The following is a 24452-nucleotide window of genomic DNA, read 5'->3' on the forward strand; positions in this document are numbered from 1 at the left end:
ATTTGATTTTTTAATTTTTTTATTTTTTATGGTTGATGACCGTGAAAAGGGGCTTTGTATGCTGCAGCTAGCGCTCGCGTTCATATTCTGTTGTAAAAAGCAACGGAAATGAAAGCGCGAGCACCAGCTGCAGAGGAAAGGACTTGGGGAGCAGGAACTCCCTCTAGCGGTCACGGGGAGCAACCACGGTCATAAAATCTCCGTGCGCTGCCTCCCCGAGCCTTGGAAAGAAATGACAAGGTGAGCCGGGAGGCCGTGAACGTCGTAATGCGACTCGAAGTAAGATATTAATAGAAAAAAAGGCAGAGTTGCTTGCGAGCGCAAGGGCTCCAGTCTATCGGCAGAGGTCTTCCGATGTTAGCAAAGCAGCTGACGTGGGAGATCACTGCGCTAGAGATCAAGAAAATACGCGCTCTACGCGCCTGTTACACAAATACAATTTGAAAAATAAAATAAAATGTTACACGCAAAAAGTAGCTTACGTATTCTAATATGTAAATATATTCAAAAAATGATTTAAATATAGTTATGAAAATTCATAAGACAATAAGATATGAAGGTACTTATCTTTGCTGTGAGCAGCAAAAAAGAGGAAGTTGCATCATACCAGGACTTTTTCTATGGACAGCTGTATACTCATTGGTGTACTGAGGTCACATGTTGGTGACCTTTTGCTGAACCTTTATTGGAGTCTCATGGGAAATGGAGTTTTCTTGGTTCTGAGACAGTGATGTTTTCTAAGTTTGTGTTTTTTCATGCACCTTTTGCCTGTCACGCATATCTGTGCTCTCAGTAAGGTACATAAACACTTGCTGCTGAGCTTTCTATTTATAAAACAATAAAAGAAAGAGAAGCATAATGGGCGCCTCCGGTCTTGACATAGAATTGAATTGTACAAGCAGGCATATAGTACTGGTAATGCCCGTCAAGGGGTGGGGATGTTCAGTTAAGAAATGTATTGTTTAAATGTATCTTACTCTCATGTGTAAGATTATGTGGAAAAGACCTGATGAATCCTTGCTCAGGGGCCAATTTCACGTGAGGGGTTTTTAGCCGGATTCATTGATCGCTTTTCTACAACTGTAAAGAAATAAGTCTTATTTCTGCTAAGCGCTGTTGTCTTCAACCGAGTTTGGATTTATATGCAGCGTTGACGGAATCGACCGAGTGGGAGGTAAATGGGAGGATCTCCCGGTGTGCTGTATCAAGTGCATTAATCATCCTTCAAAAGGTATATACCAGGACTCCCTAGAATATACTGATTTGTCACAATAGAGATAGTTGGGAGGCTGACTCTTAGTTGCAAGCCCATTTTCACAATGGCCATTGGATAATCTAGTCTTGGCCCAGGTTTATTTCGGAAATCTGGCAACCGGAAATCCTACAAATGTAGCTTACCTACCTATCAAGTCTGTAAGCTCTTGAGAGTGAACCTTGTGTGCAGTTTCATAGGTTCGATAATACCATCTTGGCCATCATCAATCTGTGTAGTTCTGTGATTCACACCTTGCAAATTGCCCAGCCACACGCAATTCTGAGTGTTGGATTCCCCATTTCTTTGTGCAGTGCTCTTGTTGAGAAACTAGAATGAGATGGGTCAGGCAGGACACAAAGGATAGGAAGGAGCGGGGAGGGAACCCTCAGCAAATATCACAGAACATAAAAGGCGTATTGCTTCCCACCAGAATACGTGAAAGAGATGCCAACCAATCCACCCATAACAGTGACAATAGTGGAGGAACATTCAACAGCACCATCATGTGATGCTGCAGTATCAGCAACAAAAGCACACATTGTTTTTTTACTTTGAAAATGCAGGATATCTCATAAGATTCGGCTTACCGGTCAAAAGCTATAAAGATATTAACTAAAAAGGTAATTTCACTTGCTCGCAGAGTGGCAGAGGCATACACAACCAAGACATTCTGCACCAACAAGTTCACCAGCCGAGGAGAATCAAACTTTAGACAGAGAAGACTGAAGAAGGCAAAAACTGGTCAAGACCCAATAATATCAATGTATGGGGCATTCCGTTGGAGGTCGCCAAGGAGGAGCTGGAGAGATTGACCTCACTCAAGACAGGATGCATCAAGTGTGATTGAGGTTCCTACAGTACAAAACAAAGAAAAATGATTTAGAAAGACTGCTCTGTGACCACACAGAGTGGTCTTTCTAAATCGAACTGTCAGCCCCTGCGACGCGCAGAATTGTGTGTGTTTTGGAGGGGGGTCTTGGGAGAAGAGTGAAGCAGCAGGGATTACAGAGGGGGTGTTCGGAGGTGAAACCCCCCCTGATTTGGAGTAAAACCGGGAAGAGAGTGTGGGGCTGGGTGGCATAGAAATGTGACTATTTCAATTTTTGTAGGCTGACTAATAATCGCCCGAAAAAAGTGGTCGTTATGTTAGGTGACCGACAAAAATCAAAATAATGACATAGAACCATCCCTGCAGTGTACAGTGACATATGCAGTGATACACGATCGGAATATTTAGCTTGCCCTGCAATAGTTCTTCTAGTTGTCAGGGCTTGGGGGAGCGCGACCAGGGCCATGCGTACTAATTTATTTTCTGTTTTTTAACTAGTGCTTTGGCATACCTGTTGCTTATGCCTATTCATGTTGCTAGTATTTCAGATAGTTATTTGGGCCAAACCCATGAAAATGGTCACAATATGGGGCTTTTTGATTAATTAGTTTTTGCTTAATGGCTCTCAAATTACCACACTTTGCGAGGAATATTTACACCGTTTATTCCCATATACTGACTGACAAGCTGGCGCGCTCCCTGGGACGATGCACTCTCTTAATGGCATCACTAATATCCGAGGATGGATTTTGCTTTTAAATAATGAGCTATACGCTAATATCTGAACTCCTAAAGGCAGTCGGCTTTCTGACAAGAGGCCTACCATCTAAAAACCGACAAGAACAGTGAGATCTAGATGAAAAGGATGGGAGATTGCCATATTATTGTCAACCGGTATGGCAGCGTAAGCCTCCATCCTGGCTAGAGATCCAGAGGTCAGAATGTTGGGCATTAAGCTGGAAAATTGGAGCCAAGACATACTCCTATCTACTCATAGCTCAATTGATCATCCAACTTCCTTTTTATAAAGAGATCTGTGTTGCTGGCAGGTTCTAGGTGAGAGAGCAAATCCTTGAGGGAGATTTTAATGCAGTTCTAGAAAAATCAATTGACAGGTAAAATCAGAGCAGACACATGTCGACATTGAGACCAACTGCCTTTCATGATGCCATTTTGGATTTTACTGTATGAGGGTATTATACCCATCCTTCACATGTCCACAACAGCTATTCAACGTTAGATTATTTTTTTGGCTGCAGAGATTTCACAGAGATCCATTTCTGACCACTACCTGATCACAGTAAAGTTGTCATTTGCAGGAGGCTAAAACAAATCTATTACCTGTGGAACGATGTGGTGAGGCAGTCCAAGCCTTATCTGACCTCCCTTACAGAATACTTCGAGAAAATGACCCTGAGCAGAGCCTCTGTACAAAATGTAAGGTACACGATCTTGAAGATGTTGATAAAATGTCAGGATGCTAAAAGGCATTCATACAGACAGCTAAAATCTGCAAGGGCAGAGCTTGCAGTACTTGGTACCGATTGCAAAGCACATTTTCTATAAAAGATGAGGCAATACTATTATACACCGTCGAATAAGGCCAATAAATGAATCGCATATAAACTAAAGGGACTGCATTCCCACATGTCGTTACTGCTCTCAAGGATGAACAGGGCTCTTATGTTTGGCGGAACAAGGACAACTAGCTTTTTTTCAATGTCATTCCTCCCCTCCACCCCTTTATGCAACCCAGGCTATGGACTCCGACATAAGATCCACCTGCCCACAGGAAGTAATGTTACCCAAACTGGCAGATGAAACTAGAGAAGCCTTGGAACATGACAATATTAGCGATGAAAGGCAGGGAATAATTCAATCACTACCCGACAATCACTAGGACCAGATGGATTGTCTTAACCATTTTATCAAATGTTTCACCATCATTTAGTCCCAATAACGCGACACTGTTAAGTCGTTTTCAACATTCACAAACTTATGCAAACAATGCGAGTGTTGGCCAGATCATATACATATATAAAAGTCAAAAGATGTGTGTATTTGTGGCTTAGCGAAGCGTTGTTCCTCATACAATTCAACACCGTTTTACCGTACAGCACCAAATTTTGCATAGACTCCGGACATTACTGGCGATATGACATTTGGACATCCCACCCCGGTACCTGGATTGCAGCAAAAGTTCAAATGTGTTTGTGGGTTAGTGGCCTGCCAGCAAAGCCATAAACCATGTTCACCGGGAAGGGAAACAAAAAATGTGTGAGAGGAGAATGGACCTGAGAGGTGTAGGTGAAGGCAGGTAGCATTCCAGAAGTTGGCTCCTAGCCAAAGACAAGATGCCTCCCTAGGGACGGGCATGACGATGAGTATTTACATGCATGGGGACCATTTCCAACTTGCGCCTACAAGCAGATGGAGATCAAAACATGAGGGTTGCTGCGTTGCTCTAGAGTACTCCCCATCATAACCTTTATTCAAAGACTGCCCGCTAAATCTAATCACCTCTTTGGTAAGTTTCATGCTGTGGGGTTTGGAAACACTGCTGAGATTTGAATGCAGTGATTTGTTCTTGCTCACTCTGTCTGGGATTCAGATAAAGATCAGAGGGAACAGTGCACCAGCCTGGCATTACTCTGATCTGCTCCACAAGCACCCAATCGGGGCTTCCAAGACAAGGATACATCTAGCTGGTGCCATCTTTGCCACTAGATGCACCAGGCAGTTCAGCTTCTGGCTTCACTGGGGGTGGGGGGAGGTGACAAACAAATCTTTGCACACTCTATCTTAAAAACACTTGTAAGATTAACGTGTTTAGGGGGTCCCAACCATCCATGCCTTGCTAAGTGTCACAAAATAATGTGGTGTTACATAAGCAATCCCGAGGCATGCAGTAATCGCTCCTCTTTGGATCCTCTTTGGATCCCGGCCAGGCCAACCCATCAGCAATAATTGTTTTTTTTCTTTTGTGGGATAATGTCATCCTAGAAGGTGGTGGTAATGGCTAAACAAAAGTGAATTTTCGACATCCTTGAAATTGGCAATATTGAATCACTTTTGCATTAGAACATTAGTGTTCCTGGTGTGTTAAGCAAAAATCACTGCATTTTATTCTGATGTCGTGAGAGGGAGGAAAAAGAACACTTGCAAACAAGATGAACTCCGTTGATAACCAATTTAGTTCTGTGTTGGAATGGTACAATTCAAATCAACTATAGCTGTCCAGCGAGTGAGTAAAAATATCCAGAAGGACATGGATGAGGCTGCAAAAAAAAGTTTAGACAATTCAACACTGTTGAAAGTAAATGATAAGCTAGAATCGATTGACCGAACGAGTAGATGCATTTTTGATTATTCATTATTGGCAACAAGACAAATAGGTTAGCGAAAGATATTAGAATTTAAAAAAATGGCTTATATCGTTGCCTCTCGGAGGACTGCCTTGACATCCTTAACTACATGTTGTTCCATTTTTTTTAAATTTTGTTTTTACTCTTTATATAGCGATACCTTAGGAGAGAACATTTTGATAAAAAGGCACTACATTCCTTTTAGAAATAGACATCCTTGCTTTGTGAAACTCCCCGAAGGAGCACTTGGGGGCACACATCGTTTTAAGGTTAGCCCAACATTAACTCCCAAGGAATCTTCTAAACCAGGTAGTACCAGAGATGCACTTAGTAAATAATTTTGCTTAAAATGAGCAAGCTATTCCTATATGTAATCTCTCTAAACAAACCTTAACGGCTGGAGAGCTCTCAATTCTTATTAGGAAAGTGGGCCCCTATATTCAGACCATACAAATAAATTGGTTTCAGACAGAAATTGAAATATACTATTTCAGAAAATAAAATGTAATTAGTTCTTTGCAGATCAGAGTTAACTATATCATGCTGTGGCCTAATTGTATGCCATTACAATTAGAAATGTAATTACATGGCATGACTTCCATGGGAAATATAAACATTTTGAAAGATAAGTCCTTGTGGAACTGCTTAGAAAACCAAGACATCTTTGGAGTATTCTCCAAGTACGAGAACAGTTGGACTTGGGCACCCTCAAAAATAAACATCAGTTGGTCCCAAAACCGACTATAAGTGTGGAGATATTGGTTTGATGTATTCGGCCCAATATGAAGACATGGTCATTCAATTATTAATGAGGCAGATCGTTATAGATGCTGAGAGAGGATTCCACACCAGAAATAATAAAGAAGTGGACATCTAAGGGCTTGGGACAGAACTCTTTCACCCAACAGGAGTTTGAATATCTGTACCAGCAAAGTGTATCCATTACTATTTTCGATGGACTCCTCCCTGTACAACAATGGTTTGAATCCATCCAAGCAATTTTTTTTTTTTTTTTTTTTTTTTTTTTTTACTTGTACATAATCAACTAGAAAAGCATGATTTTTACAAGGGGTATCAGTTCATAGTTTCAATAAAATTCGGAAACCCACACAGATGCAGAAGGCGGTGATCAGACGAGGCGTTGAGAATTTGTGATCAGGTCAAGGTTGGAGTTTTACAGAATAAAGGGGGATGTTCAGCCGACGCCTGGTTCGCCTGTTGAGACTTCATGTCGTGCATCTGTGTGGTCATGTTGGTATCCACCGTGCACCTCCGGTAAAGAATTCGAGCTTTGGTTCGCAATTTTGAGGAAGGCCTCCTGAATTATTTTTGCCGTAGCCGTTGCCCAGCGGGGTTTTTCACCAGAAATCAGACGGCACCACCATGTGTTTTCTTCAATCAGGGTTGAGTCGTGCCATAGTGGAGGAAGATAGGCCATGCGTTCTCGGTTCAGCGAGGGGCAGTTCAACAAGAGATGGCGTATTGACTCCGTTGAGTCAGGATCACTACATAGCCTGCAGGTAGTTATGGCAGTTAAAGATCTAATCCCCAAAATTTCTCTTGTGTGGAGTAGGTTGAGACGTGCTCGCAAAAATATTCCTCTAAGTTTTTTATCTGGGAATTTAACACAGTAATTTAGGGGCGATTTCACCTTGTTAAATGTTGGCGGGAGATGTCTTAAGCATTTCGCTGCTGCCGCTTTTTCTGTGGTGGAGATCCAGTCTTGGGTCTTTAATTTGTCGCTTACCCTTTGGGGGTTTGAAATTAGGTCAAGTTTGGAACATAACACTTCCTCCAGTGTGTGTTCTTGCCGACGCACCCAAAGCAGAACGGCTTTGGAGGACGTGGATGACAGCTCTTGGCTGATGAAGTTGCAGATTTGAAGGCCATCTTTTATTAAGGTCTTTCTAAACAAGGCAAGCGAGGCCACACTGACAGTCGTGCCTAGCGAGAGCAGCCCCAGTTCTCTTCTGACTGCTTCGATGGGAATTGCATTTGGTAAACCCAAAAGTGATTTCCAGATGTGGCCCTCTAGCCTTCGCCATAGTTGGTGTGGAATCGTGAACATTGCGTCCATGCCATATGTTAGCGCTGGCACTATTTTCCCTTTGTAGAAGGCAATGGCCGGGGAGAGTGAGTATTTGCCAAATTTCCTGTCGATCGCTTTAAGTTGAGAAGTCAGAAGCTTTGTTTTTGACCAGAGTTGAGCTTGCATTTTCTGTTCCTTGGTTGAACCATCAATTACTACTCCCAGGTATTTGAAGTGGGAAACCACCTCAATTCTGGTGTTGTTTACTGTCCACGATGTTGGTTTTTTGTGAGGACGAATGTCTTTTGAAAAAATCATGATTTTGGTTTTGGCCTGGTTTATTAGTAAGTTGTTGGTTGACATATAGGCTGCGAGATTGTCGAGCTGCCGTTGCAAGCCGATTGGCGTCTGATCAAACAAAATCATGTCATCCGCGTAGAGGAGTCGTGACAGAACCGTATTTCCAAGCTTTGGCGGAAAGGAGCGGACATGCCGCTCAGAGTCTTTATAGTCACCAAGAAATGCGACAAAAAGGGCTGGAGCCAGTGGGCAGCCTTGCTTGACCCCTCTGTTTGCACTGATTTCCCTAGAAAGAGTGCCTTGTCTGTTCAACCTGACCTTGAGAGTGGTGTTGGTATGCAAGGCCATTAGTGGATTTAGGACCGATTCTGGGCAATTCCAGTTTTTTAACTTGCCCCATAATTTCCTTCTGTCGACTTTGTCAAAAGCCTGTGAAAGGTCGATAAAGGCAGCGTAGACAGGCTGAGAAGTTTCTTTCGTTTTTGCTTTCAGCAGGGATAGTATGAATATATTCAGTGTAGTGCTCCCTTGCTTTTTAAAGCCTGTTTGAAGGGGGTCATTGCAAGGGGCTGTTTTGACCCATTGTTGAAAGTGGCCTAGGAGGAGAGACGCAAAGATCTTGCCCATGATGTCCAGCAAGGCTATCGGGCGATAGTTGCCCGGGATGTCTCTGGGTCCCTGTTTGTAAATGGGAATAATGATGGATGTGCACCACGAGAGTGGGATCTTTCTCGTTTGTCTGCAGTGGCTGAACAAGTTAGCAATGAAGGTGGACCATTCGTCGTGGTGTTTTTTTAAGTCTATGTTAGACAGCCCATCCGGACCTGGCGCTCTGGACGATTTAAGCCTCTTGATTGCAAGAGATATGTCAGATACGGCTGAAAGGTCCACCCATGGGGAGTCTGGCATGGTGATACACTGAGATTTTACTGCCGATGGGCTCGCATAGAGGTCAGTAAAGAAAGTAACCCAGGCTTGCTCCGGAACAGCGTTACTCATGTTTGAGGAGGTTGTCGCTTGCGTGCGGTTTATTAGAGACCAAAAGTCTGCTGTCTTTTTAGTTGTTAGGACTCGGAGCATAAGTTCAGCATCCCTCTGGTAGATGTCTACCCGTCTGGCTCTTAACCATGCCTTATACATTCGAAATTCGTTGGCCCACTTATTCCATGCTTCGACGGTTTTGACAGCTTTGACTTGTCTTTTTAGCTTTCTCAATGCCGTTTTTTTGAGTGCTATTTGTTTGTCGAAGTGATGAGTGTGGATCTTTTGGGCTTTTGGACCCAACGTCGAAGAATGCTTGTAGGATAGAAGGAGTGGGAGGTAGTTTGGTCTACCAGGAGAGTCCAGGGGAGCCTCCGCGTTTTGGTTTGTCACGTATTGAGAGGTGATTGCCCTTATGTTTGCGGCAGACAGACGCAAGCGCATTTGTTGTGGATTGAGCTCCACCTCAGGGAGGTAGCTGCCGTTCGGGAGCGCTGTTGAGGCCCAGGAGAGGCACAAAAGGTTATGGTCGCTTGACGTGGTTTCCAGCACTTGGAAGTCTTGGACTTGTGCACACAGGGCTGGAGAGGCAAAAATATAGTCCAAAGTGGCCGACCAGTGGTCTCTTTTCCATGTTGGTAGGAGAGGCTGGCCTTCTCTAATCTTGGCGGCGTTGTGTAAGTTCCTAGAGGACATGAGTGCCATCCATACTTCGCCTCTTCGTTCGGCTTGCGTGGGTTCCGTGTCCTTCGAAGAGATCTCTTTCGGCTGGTCGCACTTAGCGTTGAGGTCACCACAAATAATGATCCATGGCGTCTCCCATTCTATACAAATGTCGTCGATTGTTTCCTCCATAGTTTGGCAAAAAAGAGATGTGGAGGTTCTCTGTGGGTTCCAATAGGTGGTGATCAACGCAAGGGGGGGCGACAGGCTTGGTTTAGAAGATGGTTTGAGGGAGTCCGACGGGCTGTTCCATGCCAACAGGACCGCCAGAACCCCGTAGGAGTTAGCGGTAGTTTTAAGAATTTTTAAATTTTGGTCCGATCTCACCGCTATTAAGAGACCCCCTGAGGGACGACCCAGAGGGCCCTTTACCGCCGGTGATATCACAATTTCGTATCCATCCAACACAGGTTTGTCTAGCAGCCATGTTTCCTGGAGGCAGAGGATGTCGAACTCTTGTAAGTCTATGCAGTTTTGAGTCGTTAAATGAGTATGTCCCCTTGTGTTCCAGGAGGCCAGCGTTAGAAGTTTTAGATGTGGGGGGACGTCGGCTTCCTCTAGTGATTGCTATTTTGCCTTGTTTGGAGCTAGAACTTCTTTAATCCAGTGCCACGGTCCTGTTGGCCTTGTAGTGGATTTCGCTGGTGATGAAGCAGAAGTTGGGTGTCGATGTTGAGACCTGTAGGCACGACTATCACTTTGAGGTGAGTAGTGTCTCCGGGCATGCGCTGGTCTATCCGTGCGTTGCCTGTCTTGATGGTACTGAGGCAAGCCGCGGGTAGGTGTGGCTTGCCTGTGTTCACTGTGGTAGAGGGGCCTTTGGGGTGATACGTCTACCCAGACCGCTTTCGATGAGGTTCTATATTGAGAGAAGTGGTCTCGGGTAGGGTCTGCCCGATGTTCATGGGTCTGATCAGAGCTTGACTTTTTTCTTGATGGAACATTGAAGTGGGACCTTAACTTGTCTCTGCGCTCGTGGAGGCGTCTAGATGGGCTCTGGTCGTTAATATCCTTCTTTGAGTATACCCCAGAAGGGGTTGGTCTGTCGGCGTAGGCTTTTATTTCTGAAAGGAGGAACCCTATTGCCTTTAGGTCTTCGCCTGCTTGTTTACAGATATCTTGTATTGCCGAGCTGTAGATGTAAAGGAGCGCCTTGGCCTTGCTGTCTCTGTGGTAAGGTTCGACCCGCTGAAAGTGGTCCGATTTCAGATGTTTTAAGGCGGGTATTGACGATGATATTTTCAGCACTGTTCTTCTATTGAGGATTATGTATTTATCTTTGCTTGAGATCTGTTCGATTTTGAACAGGGTTATGGTTCTAGTTGGCTTACCGTTGGACGGGTTCAGTTCCGTTGGCTTGGGGGTCTTGGGCGGCTTTGGTGGTCTTATTTTATCTACCACACTACTTTGAACGTGGTTAGTGTTTCGTTTGGTCGACGTGGTTGAAGCAGGCGTGGGCAGAGGGTGAATCTCGAGATGCTTCCCAGCCGGCTCCCATGTTGAGGTGGATGGGGCCTCAGGGAGCGCCTGTAGAGTGGGCAGCCGGCAAGGGGTTTGTCCAGCATCTTGAGTAGATGAAGGTGCCATAGGTAAGTCGGCCACTTCTTGAGCTGCAGATGGAGGTAGAGAACTTGAAACGAAAGATTCTTCAGAGGTTTTCGAAGACTGGGCCAAGGTTATTGTGGTTTGAGGCCGTGGCCTGGACAGATCCAAGGTGTCCGTTGAGATAGGATGGTCGGAGTTTGTTAGGCCGCGTTCTAACAGAAGATTGTGGGGATGAATCGGCGAGGAGGATTGATGATCGCTTAGCGCTAGATTTAGTGTCTTTTTGCCTTGGACTCTCCGTTGGGTCCGGTCCTGGTTTTGAGCAGTAGTCGGGTGGAGACTGGAAGTGGGCGTTAGAGCCACTGACGTGGGCTTTGGTTTGCTCGAAAATATTGGAGCAAGGTCAATAAGGGAGGTAGTGTTGGACGTCTGTGTAGAGCTGTCAGCACAGAACTTTTGAGGAAGGATCGTCGTCCTTAACGCGTGTGAGTGTAGTTGCTGTGGGGCCAACAGTGTTGGGTCTTTTGAGGTGTTAAATATGTCGTGTTTCAAGTCGATAGCAGTGATGTAGCCTTCGAGGAAGGTGAGTTTAGACTGAATGGAGGCCAAGATGGCCGTGTTGTCTCTTGATGCATCTCCTAATGATTCATAGAGTTTGCAGAAAGGGGCCATTGCGATGGTTATTGCCGACATAATTGTCGTTAAATCTTTTCTGTTGCCCGATGTGTCTTTTTGAGGTGTAGAGGCAGGATCCAAGAGTGGTCTGTTGTTTCTTGGGAAATCTCTGGGTCCTAAAGATGCAGAGTTCGCCAGGGAATGCCTGCGCCTTACTGATCTTCTTTCGAATTCTGCGTCGTTTGAATGTCTCTCTGTGACCGGGCTCTGGTGTTGGTCGCTGTCGTCTTGTATGATGACGCTGGGTGGTGAATCTGCCGGCGACGCCAAGGGGAGAAGGATGGGTAGGTGGGCTGTCGGCCACGAGTGTGTGGGCTTTGCTTTGTATGAAGAGACGGGCTTGGGCTGTAATAAGTCTAGAATGCCCGGAAGGCCCTGGTTAGCCGGGCAATCTTTGAATATTAAGTGAGGAGATGAGCTGGATTCTGGGTTTCTAGAAAGGTGTTTCTCAGCTTGGATGTCTGGGGCAGTGATGAGTGGAGCGGAAAGTATCCGCTCAGGGGTCAACGCGACTGGTGTCTGAAGGTCTTGTAGGTTGTCTTTGAGATCTGTAGGACAAATGGGTGGGTGGGGGCTTTCAGTATCTACAATTTTTCTGGTTTTTAAGGCAGGCGCGGCTTCGTCAGGCGCTTCTAGAATTTCCGCATCAGACAGCTCAGAGTCGGTCGATAGTTTTCTTTTCCCTTGGATCTTGAAGAAGTTCAGCAAGGCGGATGACAAGAGAGGTGTGGGTAAAGAAAGTTTAGAATCACCTCTCTTTTTCCGAGGCTGGGGTCGGGCCTCTCTTGGTGGGTGCTTGGAAGATTTTGCTGACGCAGACGCCAGAACTTGGTGTTTTTTTTTTTTTGTTGGTGCCGACAATTTGTTGAGCGCTTGTGTCGTTGGCACAGGTTTCGTTCTTGTATTAGTTTGATTTTTGTGCGGTGGTCTTGTTTGGGCGCACAGTTTTTTGTGCGAAGCGATGTTCGGAGAGGTGGGGTCCTCATCTGAATCTGTGTCAGTTATTGATTCCAAGAAGGGATTCATCGATGTGTCTTTGGGTTTGTTTTGAGATTGAGATTGTGAATCTGAAGGAGGTTTGAGAAGAGAAATCTCAGCTGTAGATATATTGTCTTGCAGAATGCTCAGCTCAATCTCGGATGTTTGTGTGAGATTGACTGAGGTCAGGTCCGGTGCCATGCAAAGCGCCACTGGGGCCTGAGCGGAGGATGATTGTTTTTTTAGCGTCTCACGTCTAGCCATATCCGATAAGGTCCTGGGATCGTCCGTAGTTATATGAATCATCGCCTCGATGGTTATATTGGACATGCATGGCTGGGACTCAGAACGAGGCTCAGAGACCGATGACTGCGTGTGGGCCGGAGTCAAGTTGAAAGAAGTGTTTGGTGGTGCCGCTATGTTGTTCAGCTCAGCCGTGTCGGCTGATACAGCGGGATCTGGCCGGGCTGTGCCGGGTGAGTCAACTGATGCGGGCGCCCTCAGACCCACTGGCGGGGACCCTCCGGTCCCTGCACAGAATGGGTCACTCGCCGAAGCGGTGAGAGGGCAGGTCGCGTCAGGAGCTGGCACCAGACAGCTGGCCGGCGCTGTGGCGTTAGCTGGACCACCTTTATGCGTTGTAAGGTGCGTATGAACGGTCCGGGATTCAGGCCCAGGGGGGGCGTCCAGCTTCACAGGCTCCATGGGTGCCGATGACTGTGTCCCAGAAGTTATGGTAGTTCCATGAGTTTGGCTCGCCATCGGAAAGGGAAGATCTCCTCGAGGAGTCAAGGCAGGCGACGTCAAAGGCTTCAGAAGATGTAAAGAGGTTAGGGCCGAGGCGGCCGATGGTGCGTGTAGGTTCTTACGCACTTTGCTTCTGAGTCTGCGCTGATCTGAATCTTCCTCCATGGGAGGGGAAATTAGGGAGGGGGGGTGGTGGGGAGGGAAGGGGAGGGAAGGGAAAGGGGGACAGTGAGGTAGGTGGAAGAGGGAAGAGAAAGAGGGAAAGGGGGACACAGTAGGAAGTGATTGGCGGGTAGGAAAGGGGAAAGAAGGAGTAGGGTGAGAGAACAGGAGTGGGTAGCCGGTAGGGAAAGATATAAAAAGGAGGATAGTTGGAAGTTGATATTTGGTAGTTGGTGGGTTTCGGTGGATTTCGCGGACAGGTTTAGTTGTAAAAGTTACCTTAGGGCTCTTAGACCGTCTGGAGCCTTGACCCCTGACCCTTGTCCTTGTCCTGGCGCGGACTGGAGCAGACTGGAACTCTGCCCGAACTCCGCGCGCGCTCCGCGCGCAGGGCAGGTTTTTGAAGGTGATGCTGGGAAAAAACCTTAAAGGCACAGCAGCGACAGCAGCAGAAAACACGTCCTCACTCGTAGAGCACTGGAGCAGACTGGAACTCTGCCCGAACTCCGCGCAAGCAATTAGTGTCTGGTTGGGAGCCCTTTCTTGCCGTAAGCATGTGGATGTTTTCCTATAATCCAACCCCAGTCAAAAAAACTACAACCTACCTGCAAGAGCGCACAACAGTGAAGATGCAAAGGTTGGCCTTTTTATCATAGGGAGCAGTTGTTAACCACATCGGATTCGCAATATACTGACATTCCAAAGGAAAACACTGATTGTTATGGAGAAGTAAAATCTGTTCAGAAAGATATTCCCTCTTCCTCCACCCACCCCAACAAATTTCATAGTGGATGTCATTAGTTTTGGTTTACTAGTACAATTCTTTGAGTTAAAAAAAAACTGTTTTCCGTTGGGACTACTTTTTATCTCCAGCAGGGCAATTTAATTTATATGGAGGAGAGTGTGCATCTCCCATTTGATTTGAATCCTTATGTTCAGAACATATCCATTTGGCAAAGTTATGTAGATGCTCTCCCAGTATTGACTGGAGATATACCTCTTCCACTGTTTGAATAGTCATAGCCCACACATCAAATTCACTACTGCAAGCAATATTTTCGACCTTGAGAATAAATGGAAAAAGGGTAAATGGGCCTTATCCCAGTGTCTTATGGATACTCTGTTATGATACTATCCATCCTCTAGCTCAGCGGGATAAACTCCATTATAGATGGTATCACCATATGAAAAGAAATTACGGTATACCACAGCAATACATGTTATATGCTGAAGGTGACTGCATACATGGGGCTACTCAAGGAAGTTATTAAAGATGGCTAAAATAGCTAAAGATACACACACAGAGAGACTCTTGAATCAAAAGTATCCACAAACAGGATAATGTATTGCAGCATTCCAACTGTTGGTTGTCACCATGACCATCCGTCTGGCTTCGGAGGTGCCAGAAGCATGGAAACTGCTCTCCTGAACATCTGTGAAGACTTGCTCTCCAACCTTGATTCTAATATCCCATCTGTTCCCATCCTACTCAATCTTTCTTCTGCCTTTGACACGGTCAACCATGTCCTCCTGCTCAATTGCCTCCGTGATAATCTGGTATCACTGATCAGGCCCTGGTCTGGCTGACCTCTTTCCTCTCCAACCAGCCCTCCCATGTCCAACTTGGGTCTTTCCTTTCATCTATCTCACTTTCTACCTGCTGTGCCCCCCAGGAGTCTAACTTTTCTCCCTGGCTCTTCAACCAATATCTGGCACCGCTCGATCACTGCATTGCTGCTCTCTGCTCAAAACTTCAGTGCTATGCTGATGATGACCAACTTGTTTTCAGGCTCCCCTCTGCCACCTCTTCTCTCTCTCTCATTTGTGTCTCTGCAATCCAGGAGTGGAGCGCCTCCAACGACCTCTGTCTCAATGCCAGTAAGACCGAGATCCTCCTCATCGGCACACCTGCACCTTCCTTTCTTGTCACTCTGCCCGGCCCCCCTTGGCCCTCTCCCTGCTCCCACTTGTGAGGCTAAGGACCTCGGGGTCATCTTTGACTCCACGCTTTCCTTCTCTCCTCACATCTGACGTCTCAAAGTGTAACTACCAACTGCACGTCCTCTGAGGTATTCTTCCTTTCCTCTCCTTCCCCCAGAAGCTCACTGTCTCCAGAGCTCTGGGTTTCTCTAGGCTGGACTTTTGCAACAGCCTCTTTCTAAATCTGCCTGCAACCACTCTCCGCCCTCTGCAGCTCATCCAGAACAGGACTGCAAGACTTGTCCTTGGCCTCAAGCATTGGGATCGTATCTCTCCAGCCCTGAAATCTCTTCATTGGCTCCCAGTGGCTGCAAGGATTAAATTCAAGACCCTTTGCATTGTCAACAAGGCTTTCTGGGGCCAGGGCTGACAATACCTTCAACTTTCCCCCTGCAAATACATTCCTACTCAAGTTCTTTGCTCCTTCACCTCCAACTGCCTCAGGGTCAGTTGCTTCTCCAAGCAACGAGTTGGGGGAAGATTTTTTTCCTCGGCTGGGGCCTCCCTTGGGAACAGCCTCCCTGCCTCTCGTAAACTTGAGGAGAACCATCTTCGGTTCTGGAAGCACCTCAAGGCCTTCCTCTTTGCTTCTGCCTTTGCTCTTCCTCTCCCCTGCTAATCTGTCTGCTTTGGCACCAGGCACCTGGTAACCCTCTGAGTTCGGGCCCAGATCCCTGCCCTCCCAGCCACACACCTGCACTGCCCCACAGCAACCCCTGGACTTGGGTCTGTATCTGAAACCCTTCAGTCCCCTTCCAGCACTTATCAGACACCTGTTCTTCTACACCTTATTCTCACACCACCTGCTGGCCCCACTACCTGTTCTATCACGTGTTCAGCACTTTCCTCTCCCTGCAATTGCAGGTTCTTAATGTCACTGGGCCTAGTAAGATTGTTGTTTCGTCTTCCCTCGTTTCCCCTCCCTTGCCTCGTCGCGCCCTGAAACACTTGTGTATGGGCGCGATACAATTAAAATATCAAATATATCAACTTAATACATAGAGGACATTCAAAACCCCTTGTATAACTTAGTCTTCCCGGAGAGCGGGCACCAATGTTTGCATTAAAGAGACATAAGCTGAATGTCCTTTCAAAGCCTTGTATCAATAAAATGCCCCTCAATCAAAACACATGTTTGGACCAACCAACAGTCATAGGACACTTCTTCCCCTTGTGGGCTGTGCCATATATGTAAACTCTCAACAAAAAGTATTTATTGTGGCAATAACTGCCAAGCCTGCGGGCCATTACCGGCCATGGTGATGTCCCCAGGGCCTCAAGTTACAGGCCCGAGCGTAGCGAGGTCCTTAACGGTGGCACCGTGGGTATTACCATAAGGCGGTAATGGCCCGCCGGCGAGGCGGTTATTGCCATTAGTATTCCGGAGTATGCAGGCTCGGGATACTGGTTTTCCCGAGTTTGCACCCCAGAAACACTAATGGCTTCCAAACCTTTTCAAGCAGCATGTCTTTGCCATTTGAAAAGGTTTCGTTGCAGTGCACGCTGGTCCTCGGAACACTATGCCGTGCATACTGCTTCATTAGTACAGAGTAACAGGGCCCCCATTTTGGGCAAAGTTGCTCCGTACTAATCAATGGGACAAAAATTAAAATAAAAAAGACCACCTTGGTAAAGGGAGAAGGGGCTATGTGTGGTCCCTTCTCCCTTTCCAAGGTTGCCTTGAAAAAACAGTGTAACCGGCACACGAACGATGTTTGTGCGTCCACGGGATTATACTGTGGTATGGCTCGGAAACAAGCCAATCCACGTTCAGTGTGTCCCGTGAACGCAGTGTGCCGGGTACTAATTCTGAATAGAGACTGGTACTGGGAGCTTAGAAATGTTACCAACTTTTGCAGTAAGGCTCTGATATATGTTGTGTAGGATGCTCCTTCGGGTTAGGCTATGTGGGAAAAACAATTTGGGCAGTTAATTTCAGTATAGGGGAATATCAACCACTTATCAGTTACAACATTGTGACTGCTTCTCTTGTGCAACATTATATAAAAAAGAAAACACTCGAAAGATATTCTCTGGTGGGTTGTGGACTGGATCTACCATACTCTCTGTGGTGGGAATAATGATAAAACTTAACCTAGAAAGAACAGTTGTGGTTCTATTGTACGGGGTCACATGATCAATTTGAATGGAGAGTATTATTGTCCTGATTTCATGGATGTATACCAAAAGACCTTTCTTGACTGTCACACCTGAAAAAAGACTCTTTATTATCGTATAGTTGGTTTGAGCAGGGCGAGTGCGACCAGATCATTTGTCGACCCAGTGATTTGTAGTGGGAAGCAGACCTGAGTGCTTTGAGGGGCAGGAGAAGTGGAGGCAGGAAGCAGACGGACAAAGATGCAGGGGGGTGTTATGGAAGGGGGAGCGTGGGGGTAGGCCACAAGGGGCCGTGGAGGGGAGCAAGACATTCCTGGGAGGGGGGACGCACCTCATTGAAAAGGGAGTTTGGGAGAGCAGTAGGCCCTGTGTAGGAGGGAAAGGGGGCCAGAGGACACATGGACTGTGGCGAAAGGACAAGCAAAACATCCGACGGGTAGAAAAGCAAAAATATATGTACGTCAATTAATTTGCATACCTACAATGCATTGCTCACTGGTTTAGAACTAGAGGTGAACTTTCAGGAATGGCTACTGGGTGGCGCACTGTCGCGTGTGTTAGCTGAAATGACTTTCCACTCTCCCGTTTCAGGTAGATGATGTTTTCATACATTTTCTTAAACCTACCACTTTGGTGTTTATGGAATGGATAAATACTTGCCTATTCAATACTTGACCATCCACTAAATGTCAAGGCACTAATTGATTTGAAAACCAATGTGAATTAAAGCAAATTGTAATCTGGATAATTGCTTTGGATACATTTCACAGCATAAATGCAACCTTCAGTTTTTATTTAGTCGCAAAAAGTGACATTTACATTTATAATGTGTGGAACTTAAACAATTATTGCAATTGACAAGACCATGACTGAGTATTTCTGTTGTAATTATTTGTCTTCTTACATTCGTCTAGCTCTCTGAAGATGTTGTCAATCGGATGAAAGATTCGCAGCAGCTTACTTCACCCTCTAATAGTGGATCCTTTACTGCTGCACCAGAAGAAAAGTGCCATACCTCAGATGCAGGTATTGGTCACTGGTGGTCGAGAGTTGTGGAGAGGGAAAGGTTCACCATATGATATGTATTGTAAACGTTTGCAAAGCGCACACACATATTTCTGCACATTTGGGGACATTGCTGGTGCTGAGTGAATCCCAGAATTGATTGTTTACCTCTAATTTATGGTACACTTTGACCCCCCCCCCCTCTATCTTCCTTCCTTGCTAGCAGATTGATTTAACCTATTTCTCCCTCACCCCACTCTCCTCACTCTGGATGCTACAGAACTGATCTTGATAGTTAATGACGCATACATTGATCATTTCGACCCATGTCACCCTCCTACATCATTCATGTTTACCTAAACGGCACCGTCTTGGTCCAAGGCCCTCAGGCCAACCTTCTTCTTTTTGATAGACGCTTTATCAACTTCCTTTCTCCTCCTGCTGTCCCTTCTTTCCCCTCTCTGGCTCCTCTGCCTCCTCCATCCTCTGCCACCTCTACGGCTCCCTCGGTTGCTTCTCCGGCCACCCTGTTGCCACCTTCCTCCGCCACCCTTCTAGCACCCACCTGCTCCCCTTTGGCTACCTTGCCCTCTCCTCATTTGCCCATTCTAGGTCGCCTTCAACACTTCCTCAGGGTGTATGTCTGACCTGTACCCCTCCACAGAAGTCCTTCAAAGGGGGCATCCTGGTCCACATTGCCTCTCTCAAATCTCGCTCAGCTGTCAAACACACCTCTGCCATCTCCTGGAAGAACTCTATCTGGATATTCTCGGTCTGACCGAGACGTGGTTCACAGCCAGCTCTGTCACAAGCTTTGACACTCTCCTTCCTGATGGCTACAAGATCCTCTCCGTGCCCAGAACCAACCGTCCCGGTGGGGTTGTAGCCTTGATCTTCTCAGCGTGGATCCCTGCTTCTATCATTCCTATGCAGGACTACTCCTCCTTTGAATGCCCGGTCTGCAGGCTCTTTCTCTCTCCTCTCTTCTCTATCTTCTCTCTTCTCTTCTCTCTTCTCCTCTCTCTCTTTCTGTCTCTCTCTCTCTCCTGGTCTTTCTCTCACTGTGGCCACTATCTACCGGCCGCCAGGTCAGGTAGCCTCCTTCCTTTCTGAGTGGGCGGATCTCCCTCCTCACCTTTACCTTTAAACTTCTCCTCGGAGCACACGCTGGAGACCAAGTAATAGTACTGGGTCACACAACCGCTCTCATATGGGGCCCAAGATGGGCACATATTTATATCTGATTCACGACAATATGTTCAAGTATCCATAATATACCATACTTCTTAGAGAAAGGAAGATGAGTCTTTCTGATTCATATCAAAAATGATTTATCCATAGTAGTTTAAACAAAAAGCTATCACTAATAATCCTTAGTGAGGAAGCAGTTGCCACAATCCACATGTATTAGACTAAAAAAGCCAATGCATTTCGGAAATTATTTCCTTCATCAGGGCGAGTCTCATTGGTGTGGTCAGTGGTGAAAAACAGAACGTCCTGCGTTCATGCCCACTCAGCAGTGGGTTGTAACTTCTCCTCGGAGAGCTTAACATCCACTTGGATGCCTCTTGTCCTTCTGCAGGACTCTTTCTTAACCTCTGAAACGCCCTCTCTCTCTATTCTTCTCTCTGGCCCAACTCCCTCTGCAGGGCACACCCTGGATGTTCTGATCTCCTCAGACCTCCCCCTCTCCAACCCTTTCACCACTCCTCTCTCCCGGAATGATCACTTTCACCTTTCCTCCCATCCGTCTCCATCTTCCCCTCAGGCCAAGCCGTCTCCAGCATTGCCACCTATCTATTCGGTCATTCGACTCATGAAGCATGTGTCAGTGGAGGCTTTCGCAGCTACTTTCTCTCCTCCTTCTGCACCTTTGGCTGACTCCCACCCTGATACAGCCCTTTCCAACCTTCATCTTTCTATCTCTGACACTCTTGATGTACTTGCCCCTGTCATGAGGATCCGCTTAAAGCCCAAATCCAAGTGCAACTCCTCTTAGGACTCCGACCTCGTCACCCTTAAACACAAGTGCACCCTCTCACAAACTGGCCTGTCGCCTGCTCCAAAGGTGTACTGACTCTGTCCTGCCCAAGAAGAGAGCTCACGTTCAAGCCCGCGTCTCTGAGGAATCTAACAACTCAGCAGAACTCTTCAAAATCGGCAAGGAGCTGGACAATTCTACTGCAGTCTCTACCTCTCCTGTTCCCTCCCAAGCCCTCTGTACGGCCTTGGCTTCTCATTTCATCACTAATGCTCAGGACATCCTGTCCACCTTCTATTCCTCTTCCTCCTCCTCCACTCCTGGCCTTCTTGTGGCTGCCTCTCCCCCTTCTCTTCCTTTACCCTGTTCACCCCTGTCAACGTTTCTAGTCTGATCTATGAAAGTCTCATCAAATAGGTTTTTCCCTGTTCCTCTAGAACCATCAAGGACCACATCGACACCCTTGCTCCATCCCTAGCCCATTTCCATAATCACACTTTTGCCACTGGAACCTTCCCCTCCCCACTGAAGCACTCCCTTGTGCATCCCTTCTTAAAGAAACCCTCTGCCGATCCTTCCTTTCTGGCTAACTATCGCCCAATCACTATCCCTCCTTTCCTGGGAAAACTCTTGGAAAAGCTGGCCATCTCCCAGCTTTGCATTCACACTGAATCTGTTGGTTGGCTCCACGACCATCAGTCTGGCTTCATAGTGGCCAGAAGCACAGAAACTGCTCTCCTGAACATCTGTGAAGACCTGCTCTCCAACCTCGACTCTAACCATCCTTCTGCCCTCATTCTCCTTGATCTATCTTCTGCTTTCCACACGGTTAACCATGCCATCCTGCTCAAGCTCCTCTGTTATAAGCTGGTTATCACTGATCAGCCCCTGGTCTGGTTGACCTCTTTTCTTTTTCTCTCTCTCTCTCTCTCTCGTTCTCTCTCTCGTTCTCTCTCATGCCGCCAATGATCTCTGCCTTAATGCCAGCAAGACGGAGACCCTCCTCATCAGAACACTCTTGCCGCCCACTCTGGGTCCTCTTCCTGCTCCTACCTGTGAGGCTACGAACCTTGGGATAATCTTCTACTCCAACCTCTCCTTCTCTCCTCACATCTCTGACATCTGTAAGAAGTCAAAACTATCATCTGCACCTCCTCAGAGGTATTCTTCCTTTCCTCACTTTGCCCTAGAAACTCACTGTTTCCAGAGCTCTGCTCCTCTGGAGGCTGGACTACTGCAACAGCCTCTTTCTAAATCTTCCTGCCTCTACTCTCCATCCTCTACTTCTTATCCAGAACAGGACTGCAAGACTTGTCCTTGGCTCAAGCCCAGGGATCGTAATTCTCCAGCTCTAAAATCTCTTAATTGGCTCCCAGTGGCGGCAAGGATCAAGTTCAAGACCTTCTGCATTGTACAAATGGTATTCTGGGGCTTGGGACCGCACTTCCTCCAACTCTCTCTTTCTAAGTATCTCCCTTCTCGAGCTCTCCACTCATTCACCTCGAACTCTCTCAGGGTCAGCCGCTTTTCCAAGTAGACGGTTGCGGGCAGATCTTTCTTCGGCTGGGGCCTACTTCTGGAACAGCCTCCCTCAAACCTGAGCAGAACCATCTCCGGTTCCGGAAGCAACTCAAGACCTTCCTCTTCGCTTCTGCTTTCTCCCTTCCTCTCCCCTGCTGATGACCCATCTGTTCTGTCCACTGGGCACCTGGCCACCCTATGAACTTGGGCCGAGGTCCCTGCCTACTGCCGCTTGGCTCTCCCAGCATTTGTGGTCTGTATCTGTAACCCTACAGTCCCCTATTCCTGCCCCTATGAGCTACCCGTTGGCTGCACTTTCTGATTACCTGCACTTTTGATTACCTGCTCTTCTCCATTCCCCATTCCTTTTGCACTTCTCCCCTTCCCCTTCCCTGGGCTTGCGCGATCTGAATGACACAAAGCCTAGTAAGATCGTTGTTTTGTCCTCCCTCTGGTTCCCCCTCCTTCTCTTGTCACACCTAGAAACACTTGTGTACAGGCGCGTTATAAATGCCATATAATATAATGATACCCTGCTCACCTGATTTTCTAATTGTTTACATTGTTGTCACCTAGGCCTGAAAGCAGATGCTGTGATATTACCTCCACTTCATCCCAAGCAGTACTTGAAAGTCACAGCAGTATTTCATTTGTAATTATTAACGGTTGGGTTGCCTTTTTAACCAGAAATAACATATACATTGGAAAAGGTACAGGAGTGAAACAGTCCTGAGATGTTTTGCTATTACACCATATTGCAGGTATCTGGGAATGAGTAGCCGGTTAAGGCGGACAGGTAATAGATTGCAGAAATCTTGGACATGGACACTGTAAAAGATATAGTTAGTACACATAATATAGGCCTTGGCTATAACCGGCGAATTGTTCGACTCTGCGCTTAGTATAAGAGAAACCACTAACCCTGAACACCAATCCTCATTACATCTAGTAACCAATTCTTGTTACCCGTGTGAATGATTAGATGTTTTTCTCAACAGCCATGCACGGTTTTATCACTAAAACAAGCATTGATGCTAGCAATAATGCCTCCTTATACGCCTAATATCAACACACAAAGAATGTTGCTTTTATTTTGTATTTTTGTATATTGGTCTCATGTAGAGATACTATATGAGGATTCAAAATTGTAGAGCCCAACAATAGGATGCCCCCCAATATTAGCAATAATTTAGTTGAATACATTCCTAGCATCCAACTCTTATCTTATTCGCTTCTAGGAATCTAAAGCCTACAACCAATCATACTGTGTATAGCCATCTGAAATATGGCACAGTAAAACTTAAAACTATATTTAGAGCAGTGCTGTCAGGATTGTTATGTAAAGCCATTAAATGGAGCGGGCTAAACAACTCGATCAAAAGCCCATGGCAGAGTTCGACGCAGAGTGCCATCTGCAGTCTGTGCTTCACTTAATTTCATTCATTGTGAGACCCGCTGGTCTTTTTTTCCTGTTTATTGCGAAGAGGAGTTTCTTGTTTAAAAACTTGGCAGCCGCGGAGTGACCACGGAGTTCGACGCAGAGTTCCATCTGCAGACTGTGCAGATTGGGAGGAGCGTGGCTCCAGAATGGAGGAAGGCCGCTACCTACGTAGCTCAAAATCTCGGCGAGAAAGAAGAAAGGGACTTTCAGCCTTCGAGATTGCAAACACCCCAAATGGAAAAACGGAACGTAAATCAAGAGTTACATTCAGGTAAGGATAAGAACAAAGTAACTGCGGTAAACATCTCACTGACGCTAACTCCTACTCAAACACTTGATCTGCCATAATTTTAACTCCATCAATCGATCTTTGTAAACCACTGCTTATTGAATCGCAACTCGATCTGCCCAAGAGACTCCTGACAAGAGACCCTCAGGAACTATTTTTTTCCAGCAAAGACAACGTGCAAACGTGGGTGACGTGCAGATATGTCTCAGGGATTCTTTATCACACTCTCTGAATTTGCGGGAGTTAAACAAAGCACACATATGGAAACCGTACAAACGGTGACCCCGCTCCCCCAACAGAACCAATCCTATGAAGAATGGGACCGTAGTGCTACGATTATTGAAAATATACCCTTGGCCACCAATTGTCCACCGCGAACACACCTAATGTACTGTCAAAGCCAATTAACTATAAACCAGTACATATCGCAGAATCCTCTCCAGAACGGCGAGAGCTATACAACCTTGTGGAAATATACAACGCCCATTTGTACATGGAGGACCTTTTACATGATCCCACTTCGTCAAA

The 24452-nt window shown here is 46.4% G+C and overlaps 1 protein-coding gene across 3 annotated transcripts in view; it reads left to right on the forward strand.

The window, feature by feature from the left end:
* Positions 1 to 24452, forward strand: part of CHCHD6 (coiled-coil-helix-coiled-coil-helix domain containing 6) — a 3402742-nt gene that overhangs the window by 71639 nt on the left and 3306651 nt on the right. For all 3 annotated transcript variants that reach the window (XM_069643379.1, XM_069643378.1, XM_069643380.1), the window contains exon 2: positions 18602 to 18713. In XM_069643379.1, coding sequence (XP_069499480.1) covers positions 18602 to 18713 — 112 coding nt within the window. The remainder of the gene's footprint in view (positions 1 to 18601; positions 18714 to 24452) is intronic.

Source organism: Ambystoma mexicanum, chromosome 2p (genome assembly GCF_040938575.1).
Source record: "Ambystoma mexicanum isolate Mex_15411 chromosome 2p, UKY_AmexF1_1, whole genome shotgun sequence".
Taxonomy (NCBI): Eukaryota; Metazoa; Chordata; class Amphibia; order Caudata; family Ambystomatidae; genus Ambystoma; species Ambystoma mexicanum.